General features: G+C 42.3%; 1 protein-coding gene across 7 annotated transcripts in view; it reads right to left on the reverse strand.

Annotated features, from left to right (window-relative positions):
• Positions 1-8,970: 8,970 nt before the first annotated feature.
• The window catches only part of FN1 (fibronectin 1), a 79,645-nt gene continuing 72,936 nt past the window's right edge, over positions 8,971-15,679 (reverse strand). For all 7 annotated transcript variants that reach the window (XM_077448314.1, XM_077448320.1, XM_077448319.1 and 4 more), the window contains 6 exons: positions 14,099-14,237; positions 13,251-13,418; positions 12,574-12,699; positions 12,358-12,464; positions 10,527-10,628; positions 8,971-9,749 (listed from right to left, as the gene is read on the reverse strand). In XM_077448314.1, coding sequence (XP_077304440.1) covers positions 9,669-9,749; positions 10,527-10,628; positions 12,358-12,464; positions 12,574-12,699; positions 13,251-13,418; positions 14,099-14,237 — 723 coding nt within the window. In that variant the 3' untranslated portion in view covers positions 8,971-9,668. The remainder of the gene's footprint in view (positions 9,750-10,526; positions 10,629-12,357; positions 12,465-12,573; positions 12,700-13,250; positions 13,419-14,098; positions 14,238-15,679) is intronic.

The raw sequence follows: 15,679 nt of genomic DNA on the forward strand, positions 1-15,679 counted from the left end.
AAAGCAGAGGCGGCCTGAGCCTGTCGTTGAGCCATATTCGCACAGGTATTCATTGATGGCCCTCTGCTGCATGTATAGCCACAGCAGCATTGACAAAGTAGAGTTCCACCTGGTCAGCATGTCACAAATCAGACAATTTACGGGCAGGTACATTTCCCGCTGAATTTCAGCCAGCTGAGCACTGGCTGTGTATGGCACATGTCAACTTTCCCTGTCTGAGAGCGGACAGGAGGTTTGAGCCATTATCACACACCACAATTCCTGGCTCCAGCTGGCGTGGGGTGAACCACCTCTTGGTCTGCCCCTGCAGAGCTGCAAGAATCTCTGCTTTGGTGTGGTTCCTGTCCCCTAAACACATCAGCTGAAGCACTGCATGGCACCTTTTAACCCAACTCTTGGAATAGCCCTTTGAACGCTTAGGGGGTACCTGATGTTCATAGGACAATTCTGCAGATGAGGGCATGGAGGTGGCGGAGGAGGAAGAGGAGAGGGTAGAGCTCACAGATCTGGCATCATCACCACCAGCTGTATGGAGCTGTGGGGGCACAACAAGCTGCAGCACAGAGCGCTGTCTTGCATCCTTTCGAGTTGCGAGCAGCGTTACCCAGTGTGCTGTGAACAAAATATATTGTCCCTGACCATGCTTTTCTGGACCACATGTCAGCAGTAAGCTGGAGTTTTCGGCTGACTGCCTTGCCCAACGATGCCAGAATTTTCCCTTCCCATGTGATCGGAGAGAGATGCAATGGCCTTACGTGAATAGTAGTAGCGACTGGGAAACTGGAACTTGCCATTGTGGTACAGCACATTATGCGAATTCACGTAAGGGGGCAGAATCCACTAGGCTGAAAGGCAGAAGTTGGAGAGCCAACAGCTTTGACAAGCTTGCATTTAGACGCTGGGCATGTAGGTGGCAGGGACTGTATTTTTTTTTCCACTGCAGCGGATGGAACAGAAAAATTTGCTGGCTACAGTCTACAGCTGGTGGTGTGCTGCTACAACGTGGGGCACCCTGTGCTATACCATCATCCCTGTCAGTGGAGGCTGCTGAGAAGTAATGACTCGTTATAGCAGGGGCAGACTGCACTGTAAAGTGGAGGAACAGATATGTGCCCCTTCTGTGTGGCTTTTAGGTGCTCTTGCCAATGGGCTGAGTGGTTCGATGTTAAATGCCTTGTTAAGCATGTGGTACCCAAATGTCTGGTGCTTTTGTCACATTTGATGTGACTGAGACACAGTTTGGAGATAGCAACAGTGCAGTCTGCTGCCGATGTACTGAAAAAAGGCCCAGACAGCTGAGCTTTGGGGAGTGGACCGGGAGATAACAGCTGCAGAATGTGCTGGAAATAGGGTGGCTGCTCTCTATTCATTTTTGATGACCCCTCACCTTCAGTTTCCCCCTCTGCTCTATTTAGCACCCAAGTCGCAGCAGGGACCTCATCATCATTACCGCTGGAGACAACTTGGCAATACGCTGCGGCATGCCAATTTGTCTACCAGGGTTCTCCCCTCTCGCTAGTCTCATGTTCCTTTCATCCTCAACCTCATAACTAGGGATGAGCTTCGAGTTCGAGTCGAACTCATGTTCGACTCGAACATTGCCTGTTCGCCTATTCAGCGAACAGTGAACAATTTGGGCTGTTCGCAGCAAATTCGAAAAGCCGGAACACCCTATACAAGTCTATGGGAGAAATCTAAAGTGCAAATTTTAAAGGGTAATATGCAGGTTACTGTCCTAAAAAGTGTTTGGGGACCCGGGTCCTGCCCCAGGGGACATGGATCAATGCAAAAAAAAGTTTTAAAAACGGCCGTTTTTTCAGGAGCAGTGATTTTAATAATGATTAAAGTGAAACAATAAAAGTGTAATATTCCTTTAAATTTCGTAGCTGGGGGGTATCTATAGTATGCCTGTGAAGGGGCGCATGTTTCCCATGCTTAGAACTGTAGCTGCACAAAGTGTCATTTGTGCAGGAAAAAAAGTCTTTTAAAATCACTTGCGGCTATTTTGTCGGCTCACCGTAATACTGAGAACACTCAATGAGTGTTCTCTGTATTAGCCGACAATTCATTCATTCATTGATAAAAAAAAAAAAGCGTGGGGGTTCCCCTAAATTCAATTACCAGGCCCTTCAGGTCTGACATGGATATTAAGGGGAACCCAGTGTCAAATTTAAAAAATTTTTTACGTGGGGGTCCCCCTAAATATCCATACCAGACCCTTCAGGTCTGATATGGATATTAAGGGGAGCCCCGCATCAAATTAAAAAAAAAAATTGACGTGGGGGTCCCCCTAAAAATCAGAGGGGGCGGGGTCACCCATACGCCACTGGGGAACCCCTGGCTTCCCTCTCCAGCGTCAGAGGGGCGGTGTCAGGTGACGGGTGGCCCCGCCCTCCTAATATAAGAAACGTCAGCGCTGGGATCTCCACAGTGGAGACAGAAGACGGATGTATGGACAGCGCTGGACTGAGAGATCCCCTGTCGCTGGATATGATCATCCATCGCTGGACCCCGGAGATTCGTCGCTGGATAGCAAAAGTGGATTAGCACTGCTGGAATCTTTTTTTTTATTTTTTTTATTTTTAATAAAGGAATTTTTCAAAAGTGTGTTTGTTTTATTTAACCATTTTTACACTTTCTTTGTGAAATGGTAGGGGTAAGTACCCCCTTACCATTTCAAACGGGGGGGGCGGGATCTGGGAGTCCCCTTGTTAAAGGGGGCTTCCAGATTCTGATAAGCCCCCCGCCCGCAGACCCTCACAACCACTGGCCAGGGTTGTGAGGATGAGGCCCTTGTCCTCATCAACATGGGGACAAGGTGCTTTGAGGGGTCACAGACCCCCAAAGCATCCTCCCAATGTTGAGGGTATGTGGCCTGGTACGGTTCATGAGGGAGGGGGGCCACTCTCTCGTCCCCCCCTCTTTTCCTGCGGCCTGCCAGGTTGCGTGCTCGGATGAAGGGTCTGATATGGATTTTTAGGGGGATCCCCACGTCAATTTTTTTTTTAATTTGATGCGGGGTTCCCCTTAATTTCCATATCAGACCTGAAGGGTCTGGTATGGATATTTAGGGGGACCCCCGCGTCAAATTTTTTTTTTATTTGACACGGGGTTCCCCTTAATATCCATGTCAGACCTGAAGGGCCTGGTAATTGAATTTAGGGGAACCCCCACACTTGTCGGCTAATACAGAGAACACTCATTGAGTGTTCTCTGTATTACGGGGAGCCGACAATATAGCCGCAAGTGATTTTAAAAGACTTTTTTTCCTGCACAAATGACACTTTGTGCAGGGACAGTTCTAAGCACCAGAAACATTCCCCCCTTCACAGGCATACTATAGATAACCCCCAGCTATGAAATTTAAAGGAATATTACACTTTTATTGTTTCACTTTAATCATTATTAAAATCACTGCTCCTGAAAAAACGGACGTTTTTAAAACTTTTTTTTGCTTGATCCATGTCCCCTGGGGCAGGACCCAGGTCCCCAAACACTTTTTAGGACAGTAACTTGCATATTACCCTTTAAAATGAGCACTTTAGATTGTGAACATTCGAGTCCAATAGACTTTAATAGGGTTCTAAAGTTCACACAAGGTTTAGGTCTGTTCGCAGGTTCTGGTGCGAACCGAACAGGGGGGTGTTCGACTCATCCCTACTCAGAACCAACATCTGAATCCAGTAATGGCTGGGCATCATCAAGGAGCAAGTGGCTGACACTGTGGTCAAATAACTCAGCTGGGGCTATGGTAGAAATAGATGTGGACAAGAAGGCAGGTTTATCCACTCTAGCAACTGCAGGGGACTGCACACTTGTCTCTGCTTGCATGACAGAGGATGAGGAAGGTTTAGTAAGCCAGTCCACCACCTTCTCTGCATGCTGTGGCTGGATAGCACGGGCAAACTCACTAAAGAGAGGCAATGATGCCCTGCCTGAGGACAGACCACCACGTTCACCTTTGCCTGTGGCCACATTTGTTGCTGGCCCCCTTACAGTGCCAAGGGAACATCTGCCTCTCCTTGTTGTCCTCCCAGATATTATTGGGAGGGGGCGGTGCTTATAAGCAAACATATAGAACTGTAAATCTGTACGTAGATGCACTTTAATCAATGTAAAGTGGTGTTTGGTGCACTTTAATTTGAGTACTCACACTACACAGACACTCCAAGGATACACTATAATATACTGCATTATAATACGTCAAACGTACAGTGACGCACAAAACTATATGGCGTTAAACTGGCAGTAATGCACGCAGAAATTTATGGCGTTAAACTGCCAGTAATGCAATCAAATAAATATATTTTTGATGAAGTGCCTCTCTCCAAGGGGAATGAACATTGAGGTAGATCTAAATTGCTTTATACACAATTTTTGATCTAGATTGGTTTTATTTTAGTCTGAATAGGTGTAGATCCTTGAATTGGAATATATTATATATTTTTGTATATATTCTGGAGTTTTTGAGTATTGACAATTATTGTATAATTTTTTTTGTACATTTGATATTGGCACATATGTTTTGAGATTAGGGATACATTTCTGGTCTATAACTGCACATATTTTTTGGATTTTTATTAATATTAATTTTATTCACATATTTTTACTTATATTTATTTTCCTTTTTATATTTTATGATTCTTCAGTTTTATCTATTATTTTTTTAATTTTTAGTTTTATTTTCACTTTTTATATTTATATTTATCACTACACACATTTCATATTTTGTTATATTAAATATATATACTTTTTTTGCATATGGATATATTATATATTCATTAGGGGGAGTGGTCAGATGTAAGGCTCACTAGTTCATATTATGATAATGATTTGATATGATGGGTTAAAATAATGTTCCTTGATCATCCAATGATTTATAAAACTGGTGATTTGTGGCTTTAATCTGCTTGTTCATATATTTTTGTAAGGAAAGAGGTTTTATAAGAAATTACCGCTTTTATTTATGTTATTTTAAAATTTGCATATCCTTTGATGCAGTATTATGTTGATCTGTGAGTGTGAGAAGCTACAATGATATATTGTACTCCTATGACAACCGATGGAGATCGGCAGGTGTATGGGTTGTTTCTCCCACTCAGTTTAAAATTAAAATGATCTGACAGCAGGGTTTGCAGTAATATAATAAAGGGGTGGTGCTGCCTCTGTTGCTCATTGTATGCTGCTTGAATATAGGATATAATTGTTTTATTGTTAGAAGAACTGTGAATAGTAATCAGTGTAAGCTGAGGCATTGATGTGATAGCAGACACAGTTAGTGCGCAAGCGCAGAGGCATTTCTCACTAAGCGATCTGGCTGTGGTGGGAATCAAAAGTCTGACACCCTGCCTAGTAGCCAACCCCATGATTAAGTCAAGTGAATGACGAAACATGTCGGGGCGTGGCTACTAGGTAACAGTGAGAGGAACCATCGAACAGCTCACGTCTATATTCACCAAGGTGCTGGCGAGGCCAAGGAGCGGTGAGAGATTTAAAGAATGTCTCGCATACCCTGGGTCTGCTAAAAATCACCAATGCTTTGGCAATCAGCTGTGTTAAAGTGTGTTGTGGCTTGACTTATTTGGCATGGTTACAAGTTTTTAAATGTGAGTGTAACTTAAGAGGATCTTCTTATGTGTGATTAAAAGTTTTTTTTACGGTATCACGCTATGGGAGCATTTCCTTTTTTCTATTTCATGAGAGCACTGTCTATGAAAGTGTCAATTGGGTCAGCTTTTCTCCCGCTGAAGTGAAGGATTGTATACCTTTCATCCACATCCCTGCAAAAGGGGAAAGTGCTTTTCTGCCAAATACGTTGAGTGTGAGGCTGATTTAGTCAGTAAGTTAATTCACATAAGGGGGAGAGGAATCACATTTCACAGCGGTGTGGTGAAGGAAAGGCGGTTTGAGAGAGAATAAAAAAACACTGATCAATATTACTTGTTAAAGTGAAATGTTTGAGACTCACAGACTTTTGCAACATTGTATGAACACTGCATATGCTCTGCAATACTCCATGAGGAGTGTTTAAACTTATTCACTGGGTTATTGATTTTTATTTCATGTTTATTTACTATTATTTTATATTTATGTATACAATTTTTTTTTAGCTATATCTGACACACTTTGTAGTATAATATTTAGTGGTGTAATAGTCACTTGGTTTAGCGCCACGTATTTCAAATTATTTACAATAGGAACAAATACACAGAAAATGCAATCAAATAGACAGTGTTCAACTGTCACTACACTGACGCTATCTGAACTGTCCCTACTCTAGCTATACACTGTCAAGATTACTGGCACGGTCTCAGTACATTACAGCTATCTGATCTGTCCCTACTCTTCACTAATGTATGGGTGTATGAATGACACAGTGCCACTATACTACAGTGAAATTATCCTAGCTGTCCCTACTCTAGCTGCACACTATGCAATGCTGAATGATGGAGCTCCTCACTGCACTCACACTATACCAGTGTTTCTCAATTCCAGTCCTCATGGCCCACTAACAGGTCATGTTTTCAGGCTATCCATTATTTTGCACAGGTGATTTGATCAGTTTCACTGCCTTAGTAATTACCCCAGCTGTTTCATCTGAGGGAAATCCTGAAAACTTGACCTGTTAGTGGGCCATGAGGACTGGAATTGAGAAACACTGTACTATACTAACTAGCATAGTATAGCACACTAATAGCACTGAACAGAGCCCTGTTCCATCTCTCTCCATGCTGAAATCACATTGAAAATGGCTGCCATTGAAAGAATACTTTTTTACTGTGGGGCGGGAATGAGCCATGATTGGATAAAGTCATGATGACAGTGTTCAATCATGACTTAGACAGTGCTCTGTGCCCTGACTGGCTGAAGCTTTCAAGGATTTAGGAGGGATTTTGGTCCGCTTTACAGATCTTTTGATATGTGTGCAAACCTGGTAACCAACTACAAGAAATGTCTTACCTCTTGCCAACAAAGGTTTATCCACCAAGTCATGTTTTGCTTGGGGATCAAATACATATTTTACTCACTGAACTGCAGCTTAACTTATAGTATTTATTGTGTGCGTGTTTTTTTTTTTTTTTCATCATAGGTGTATTTTAAAATGGAGACAATATCAACCAAATCCAGAAAAAAAAGTAAACCATTCATTTTTGTCAGTGTGCAAACTTACAAAATCTGCAGGGAATCAAATTATTATTTTCCCAACTGTACACTGAGAAAATTATGTAGGCGTTATAAGCAGGGTGGTAGACTGGACCCTAGGACAGTAGGTTCACCTGAAGAGGCAACCCACCAAGGGAGAGTTAGCAACCAGACTCATGTCAGTGTACCTGGAATGCCTCCGGCCTCTATCCTGCACAGCAGGGGAACAGCTTGATAGAAGAAAGCGTAAATGAGTGAATTCTGATCCCACAGTGCCACAAGTGCATCAGAGATAAATAGCTTGGAAAGTAGCAGGGCCACATATAAAAGGAAGCATCACATATATAATTTCAGTCTGCCAGTTACATAAAATGGACCTAAATTCAGCCAGTCCCAGAAACTTGGCCCATTTGGCAAGTGTCTGAAACACCAGGGTTGCGGCCAACACAGGCAACGCCGACCTGGCAATAGTAAATTTAGTGCAGGCAACAGATTCTGCTTTGTGGTCTGTTGGCCTTGTTGTTTCCTTGAGGAAACTCCTCCACTGGTATCATGGTTGCTTTGTTCAACCTGGAGATGGGAAGCCACAACAGGGGGAGAGGTCCACTTCTTCAGAAAGGCCTCCTCAAAAAAGGGGGAACATATTGCAAAGTGCTTGGAAGCATACAGGGCTGCTTTAGATGGTTCCCAGTTCTTGTAGAGATAATTTAATAATGTAGGGCAAGGAAAGACGTTAAAAATGTACTAGCCGATTTGTGCGTACCAAAAGGGGACAGCCACCTTATTCACACCTGTGGGGTCCTCAAGTTTAAGCATCGATTGCACAGAAGTAATAAGTGAGGCCAGTAGCACTCATGTGTGGCAACTGCAGCAGAAACAGATTCTGGCTCAAATGTCTGAGGATGAGGGGTGCTTTGAGAATGCCTAGTACCCAAACGACTCCAGGACCGCTGATAATGCCACTGCCACGCTACAAGAAAATGGCCGCTATGCATCCTCTGCAAGTCTTTGGTAAATGTCCACCCCAAAATGGCTGCTGTGGCTCTGGGAACATGGCTACCACCTGCCCCAATTACATGGTGGCTTCAATACAGCCTCCCATTAAGGGGTAGGTACTGGATTACACCCCCACAGGGGCCTAGGCTTGCCATCCATCCAAGATTTACCCAGACAGTCCAGGTTTTACATCCAGCATCTGGGTTTGACCCCTTACAACCCAGGACACATTCAGACCAGACTGTGGTGGCTCCCTAGGTAACCAAGTACCGCAACTGCCAAGTGCATAGGCGTGGAGCGGGATTGGTGTGTCTGGGCACACCCTAATCACCAAGGTTGGCAACCATCTGGAGGGCTGGCTGCAGTTGTCAGAGTGTCACTGACACTTGGCTTACACTGCCAAGAACCAGCACAGTCCCCCCCCCCCCCCCCACAGCACAGACAGAAAAGGAGAGAGGGCTCAGTCTGCTGCTCCTCCGCCTCCTCCTCCTCCTCCTCCTCCTCCTCCTCCCACCCCTATCCCTCAGTTTCTGCCTACCCACACTCCAATCTCCAGTGTGCTGTGCCTCAGAAAAGGGAGGTGTGGGTGGGTAAAGGCGAAGCCTAGCAGCCAGGAGATACATCTTGGATGAAAGGTGCCGATGCTCGAGCTGTGAGTGAGCTCATCCACTGACTGAAGTCTCCCCCCTCCCTCGCGAGCACAACAAGGTAAGAGGGAGATGGGTTTTATTTTTGTTGGGATTTGTGTGCACCAAGGAGGGTTTTTTTTCTAAAAAAGGTTTTGAATCACATTCAGTGTACACAATTTAAAATAAAAAGTTCTTGCACAGATTTTTAAGATTTTTATTAAAAGAAGAGTTATCTTTCCACAGTAGTTAAAGCTTTGGCACATACAGTATAAAAAAAATAAAAATCACCAACCATAATTACATCAGATTCAACAACCATCACTTGCTAGATTTCAGAATTTAGTTTTCCATGTTAAAAGTAGAAGGAATCTTCTGAAGATGCAGCAGACATTGATAAATAACACTGAAGGAAGGTCAGGTATTAGTAAGGATTGTGCAGAAAAAAAATAAAATTAAAATTGTGCATACGGTAAAGAGGTTGTGCCAGAAGCAGCAAATTCAGTGCTGCATTGGTAATATAATATAGCGCAATTGGTCCCTTTGGCATTTGGCCTCTATTTACCCCAGTGCTGCCAAAGCCCTCCACAGTTCATTGACCAGTGTGGAGATAAACTGTAGAGTTCACAAGGCACATTCAGGAACACTTTCCCAACAACTTTACTCTTAAAGGCTGCAATTCGCCAGATAAAAAAAAATAAAAACAAACAAATCTTCCCTTTTGTTTCCCAGATCATTTGAAGCAAAAAAATAAAAAATTACAATCATTGAATACTGAATGGCATGAAGTACTTCCGGTGAATTTTGAAGCTTTATCAGTTATCTGCCAGTCAGAGGGGGCCTCCACCCTCCTCCCACTTTAATTTAAGTTAACTTCACATGCTCTGCTTTCGACAAAATTAATTAGTTCTTGGTCTGTTCAGTATGATGTGAATCTGCTTGAAGGCCCAAAGGAAGGAAGCACTCAATGGGACATTTCACATTCTGCAAAAAGGAAAAAACAAGACAAAATAAATTTCACAGCCTATTTATTTTGAACAATGACATTTGTATAGGCCTACAAATAAAAATAAAAAATGATACGGGTCTTATTTATCATTTTTGTTGTGCCCCATAGTCAAGGTCCACAAGCAACTTTTTTTTCAATCTAGTTTAGAATTGAATTAAAATTATGTCGGTTTTCTCTGGGTACTCCAGTTTCCTCCCACACTACAATGACATGCTGGTATGTTAATTAGCTCCTTTGTATATATGAAAGTTAGGGGCCTTAAACTTGACACTCCTTGAGGGCAGGGACTAAATTTCAGACTTATGGTTTACTGTTCAGTCCTGGGATAACTCCTGCATACATATGGGGCCCATCTTCATTGTCTCATTACCTCTGCTTTTGTACATCATTGCTTCATTTACTCACCTGGAAGCTGTATGCTCCTGACCTGGCTATCAATTTACTAACTATGTCAGTGTGTCATTTGCCTGAGGACTCCTACCATTCTAGAATTTGTCCTGCATATTATTGGCTGTTGTCCTTCGCAACACTGAGGGTCCAAACAGACAATAGGTTTTAGGTTCTCCCCATTTCTGACTACACTGGAGTTTTTCCAACTGACTTCCTTGCATTACTATACCCTCTTCCTAATATCAACTTTGCCCTTTATCAGACTGATCCTAATGAAGAAAAAATATCCTGTTTTAGTCTCACATCATTCACCCTGCATCTAGCACAGCAATGGCAACATGACAGAAGTCTAGAACACTTACATAGTTTGCTTGATATCGCTGTGTGAACTGAGAGACTGTGTGTCCGGTGGCATCTGGAGTAACAGCAGATCCTGGCCTTCGGCAGTTATCACAGCGCCAACCCTGTCAAAACAAAGAGGCTTAACATCGGACAATAATTTTCATTCTTGTTCATACAACATTCTGGTGAATGCTCAATGGTGTGAAGACTGCAAAATGGTAGACCCATGTTATCCATTTCATTGTAGAGTCTCTAAATATGCCTTTCATGCACATGCAGCCAATTATGCTGATAATGCTAGAACCCAAAAGCAGTTCTAGCATTATCAATACCTTTTTCAAATTACTTAGTAGCGCGCCCGCCCCCCCCCCCAAATAAAAAACAAACACCACACTTTCCTAGGGTGATGCAACATTGATCCAACGCTGCATCTGTCTCCTGCCAGGTCTACGCTGAGGACTGAGCAATCAAACACTGGTGATCACTCAGTTCTCCCCTCGGCTCTGAGTGGAGGAGCTGAGACACAGAGCTAGCTGCCAGTCCAGGCATCTAGGTGTATCACAACTGTAAAGCTAGGATCGATCCAGCGCCTGGGCCAGCTGAGGGAAGTGGTCACAATAGTGCAGAACTGCATTCCTTTGATCCATAGAATTAGGGCCAAAAAAGCTTTAGCCACACTTTTTTAAAGGGATTGTAAAGTGAATTTTTTTATTAACAAACATTTTATACTTACCGCCACTGTGCAGCTCGTTTTGCACAGAGTGGCCCCAAACCTGCTCTTCTGGGGTCACTCGGCGGCTGTTTCGGCTTCCTCCTGCAGGTGCTTCTCACGTTCATGCGAGCTCCCTCGCATGGTGAGAAGCATCTGCAGGCGCGCTGCTGTGATACAGCCGGCGGCTGTATCACACGGCCCCGCCCACCGGCGCTCCGCGTCAGTGGATGTAATTGACAGCAGCGCGAGCCAATGGCTGCGCTGCTTTCCATCCATCCACTCCAGCCAATCAGCGGCCAGGCTGAATGGTGGAAAGGACATCGGGGGATGAGCGCGGGACTTTCGAGGGGTGAGGTAAGTAAAACGGGGGGGGGGGGGGGGGGGGGGGCTGGGGGCGCCGGGACTGTCAGATGTTTTTTTCACCTTAATGCAGAGAATGCATTAAGGTGAAAAACATTTACCTTTACAACCCCTTTAAAATGAACAACTACTGATCAGTAGAAAAAAGTATATGCATAATTTTCCCCCTACTTCCATTGGTACAAAAATTAGTTTTGAGACACTATTTGAAAACATCGATGCACACAGGGTTTGTCTTTTCAAACATGGTATGAAAATGGGCTGCACACCACAATTGCGATCCAAAATCCTTTATTAGGACATCTCAGAGTGACACCACAAGACCAGTGTTGTAGTGATTAAGCACTTATAATTGTGTAACATATGTCTACCAGGCACTCTGGTCTTGTGGTGTCACTCAGATGTCCCAATAAAGGATTTTGGATCACAATTGTGGTGTGTAGCCTATTCTTTTCATATATTGATTGTGGAGGTGACCCGAGGCGTGCACCCACTAGTGTCATCAGGCTTCCTCATCTCACCTGGAGAAAGAGGAGACAGTAGGAGACTGCTTTGCACAATACTATTCTACAGGAGCAGGCAAGTAGAACATGTTTCTTTCAATTTCAAAAATGCCTTTTAGAAACCTGTTAAGATTCTGTAACTTGCAAAATGGAAGAATATATGTTGAACAGGTTATTTTACAGTTAGATTTACAAACTCCCATTAATGGTCCTACAAGCCTATTTGTCTGCCAACTTGTCATAAACATGGCTTGTGTGCATGCTTTGTTAGCTCACCTGCTGTCCTCCATAGCATGTGCATGAACAGATGGCTCCCAGGTACTCTTTCTGCCATTGCTCCCCAACATTGTAGAGTTTGCCTTCATCATAGCATGTAGCCTCATCTGGAAAATAATATATACACCCTGAATAGAATATACCTAGGAAAAGTAGACCCTGCCTTTTGTCAATTGTAGATTTGCACAACAGACCTAGAAGCTGCAGTTTACTTACGCGGTTCACACTTGAACTCTCCCTTTCCATTTCCAAGACAAGTGCAGCTTAGCATCTGCCCATTCTCTCCCCGACGATCCCACTTCTCACCAATTCTATGGTTAACGCCATTGTCATGGCACCATTCTGCAAGAATCAATAAATTAGATCACACCACAAAATTGTACTGACTAGACTGACATGGTTCATTTTTAAGTTTTTCCATCATCGGCTTTAAACGTTGTGAATGTAAAGCAATAGCTTTTAAAGTCATTTGTATAGGTTTAACTGCAGCCTACTTTAGGCCAGTGGTCTCCAAGCTGCCCCTTTGCATAACCATCTGTCCCTTGAGGCACCATGCCTCCCACCAACATCAACATTGGGGCAATAATTTCAGCTCGGATACTAACAGGGAGATACTATTCCACCCACTGACACCAATGATGGGGCGCATATATTTTCCCCAATGCCAAAGATGGTACATAGTTTACTCCCACTTATGCCAGGGTATTTTATACTCACACTGGCCACAGTCCGGCCCCCTAAAGTCTGAAGCAAGGTAAACTGGCCCTTTGTTTAGAAAGTTTGGAGCCCAATAATTGAAATGTCCATTGTACAGAAGTGATTGAATACCTACATCATTTTCTATTACTTAATCATTTTAGCATTAGAGGTCAACAAGAATAGTTCGTACTTACTTGATGAGTCACATCGGAAATGCCCACTACCATATCCTAAACATTTGCACCAAAGTTTAAATCCAGATTCTGAAATGCGCTCCCACTCCTGTCCAACTGTGTAATGTGCTCCAGTGAAAGTGTCATAACAGGTGTCCTCTACTGATGGTAGACCTCCATCAGGAACAACTATCAAAAGATTTCAGTTATTAGGACAAAATTCTACATCACATCTTCATACATTAGTAGATATTAGTTTTGTAATGTACAATTTTTTTTGCTAGAAAATTACTTCAAACTCCCCAAACATTATACATTTTAAAGCAGAGGCCCCAGAGAATTGGTTGGTTTTTATTTATTTATTTAATTTTAATAGGTCACAGTATTATTTTTTGGGATTAAGAAAAAATAAAATAATTCTCTCCATCACTTTAATTTCTGTCACAAGGAATGTAAACATCTTTGTGACCGCAGTAGCCACTTTACAAGTGCTCTTCTCGTGTCCAAATGCCCTCCCGCTGCTGCTAATAGCAATCGAACAGCTAGTTAGCCACTCCGATGGCTCAAAAAACAAACAAAAAAAAAAAAAAAAAAAAAAAAAAAAAAAAAACACAACCCCCACCACAACTAGTACTGGGATGAGATCTGCAGCTACCATCCTGGTACAACTACTTGAAGACCGGTGATGTACCAGATACGTGACTGGTCAGCAAGTAGTTAAGTCTGTAGTTAAGTCTGTTAGAGACTACAGTAGTAAGTACTTGTAATTCAGCAAATTAAAAAAATATTTTAGATATAAATTTTCATTTATCCCCCCCCCAGGGTCCCCTTTACGCTTTGCTCACTTTAAAAACAGACTATTCTCTTACCAGCATTGCTGACTGTCACCAGCTCCTCCAGAATCTTGTGTCTATTAACACCTTTCAGAGCCTCCACAATGATATTATATGTGGCTCCACGGGTGAGGCCATTAAGAGTAGCACTAGTTGAGGTGCCAGGGACCTTGAACTGTTTAAAAAAAAAAAAAAATAATAATTATGTAACAATAAAATTACATTCTTGAATGCATATTGAAAACATAATTTCACATTATATAAATATTTTTTGATCTTCTATTGCCAAACACATGATAAAAAGTAAACCCCATAAGAAAAAAAAAAATGTAATAAAAATGATATAGCTGCCATTTCTGTCCTCCTGAAAATGCTGGTATCAATACTTCAGAGTCATGAGCCCAAAATAGGATTTCAACAAATGTTTGCAAAGTCAGAATTATTTAACTTTATACTTGTTCCGAGTCAGTGGCTCAGAAAACGCAAACAGGCAACAATTTCACAGGGAGACATTGGCAGCTGTCTCAAATGTTTTCCTCAGTGGGATGACTGGAGAGGGGAAGTTTAGATTTTTGGAGGGCCGAACGTCCAATTTTTGTGACATGTTAGTCTCATGTCAAAAGTGAAGAGGTTACTAAAAATATGAAATTTTTCGTACAACAGAATACAACATAAAAAGTGATGAAATGTGTTGAATAGTTTCGTATGTATTCTTTCATTTGAGCATGCGTAGTCTTGCCCCTACGTGTTTTTTTTGTATGAAAAGCATACTAATGAAATGATAATCGCACGTTGAGTTTGCATCTGGCAAAATTATAGTCTACACATCCAACTTTTGTCTGACAAAGTGGAGGAAAAAAAAAAAAAAGCTGTTGAAAGCACCGTACTATGACCTGAAAATCTTCAGACAGCTTGTCGTACGAATTTTCCCATCTGATTTTTGTATCATGTGTACGAGAGAAAAAAAAAAAAAAAAAAGTAAGTCCCGTACACACAATACGAAAATCAGATGGGAAAATTTGTACGACAAGCTGTCTGAGGATTTTCAGGTCATAGCACGGTGCTTGCGACAGTTTTTTTTTTTTTTTTTTTTAAAGGAGGATTTAAAAAGTTGACTGCCTTCCCCAGCAGGGTTCAGAATGATCATTACCTATTACTTTGCATACTATGATTGACTAGCAAAACTGCCTGTTAAAAAAAACTGGCAAGGTTGTGGAAAATACAAACAATGATAAAGTAGCATCTTAGTGTGCAGAACAGAAGTGCAGAGGGTATGATGGCAGGCAATACGGGTGGGAAAGGAGTGTAGAAAGTATGAGAAAAAAAAAAAAAAAAAGGTTTGGGAAAAGAAGGCTGATAATGTACACCATGTACAAGGACAGTGTCTGTAAGACCTTGGGGAAAAAAGAAGAAATGGAAAGTGCAGGAGGATAGGTTACATGGTTTTAAAAACAGAAAAAAAAAAAAAAAAAAAAAAAAAAAAAAAACCACACACAAAACCTTTAACACTATGGAGACAATTACACTTTACAGAAAAACTAGAAACCTATTAGACCCCTTACACCACCTGCAAGCATGGTGTGTGCCAGTGTCTTCATTTTCTGGGTTTGCAGTCAC

Source organism: Lithobates pipiens, unplaced genomic scaffold (genome assembly GCF_037356315.1).
Source record: "Lithobates pipiens isolate NorthernLeopardFrog02 unplaced genomic scaffold, aLitPip1_a1.2 Scaffold_22, whole genome shotgun sequence".
Taxonomy (NCBI): Eukaryota; Metazoa; Chordata; class Amphibia; order Anura; family Ranidae; genus Lithobates; species Lithobates pipiens.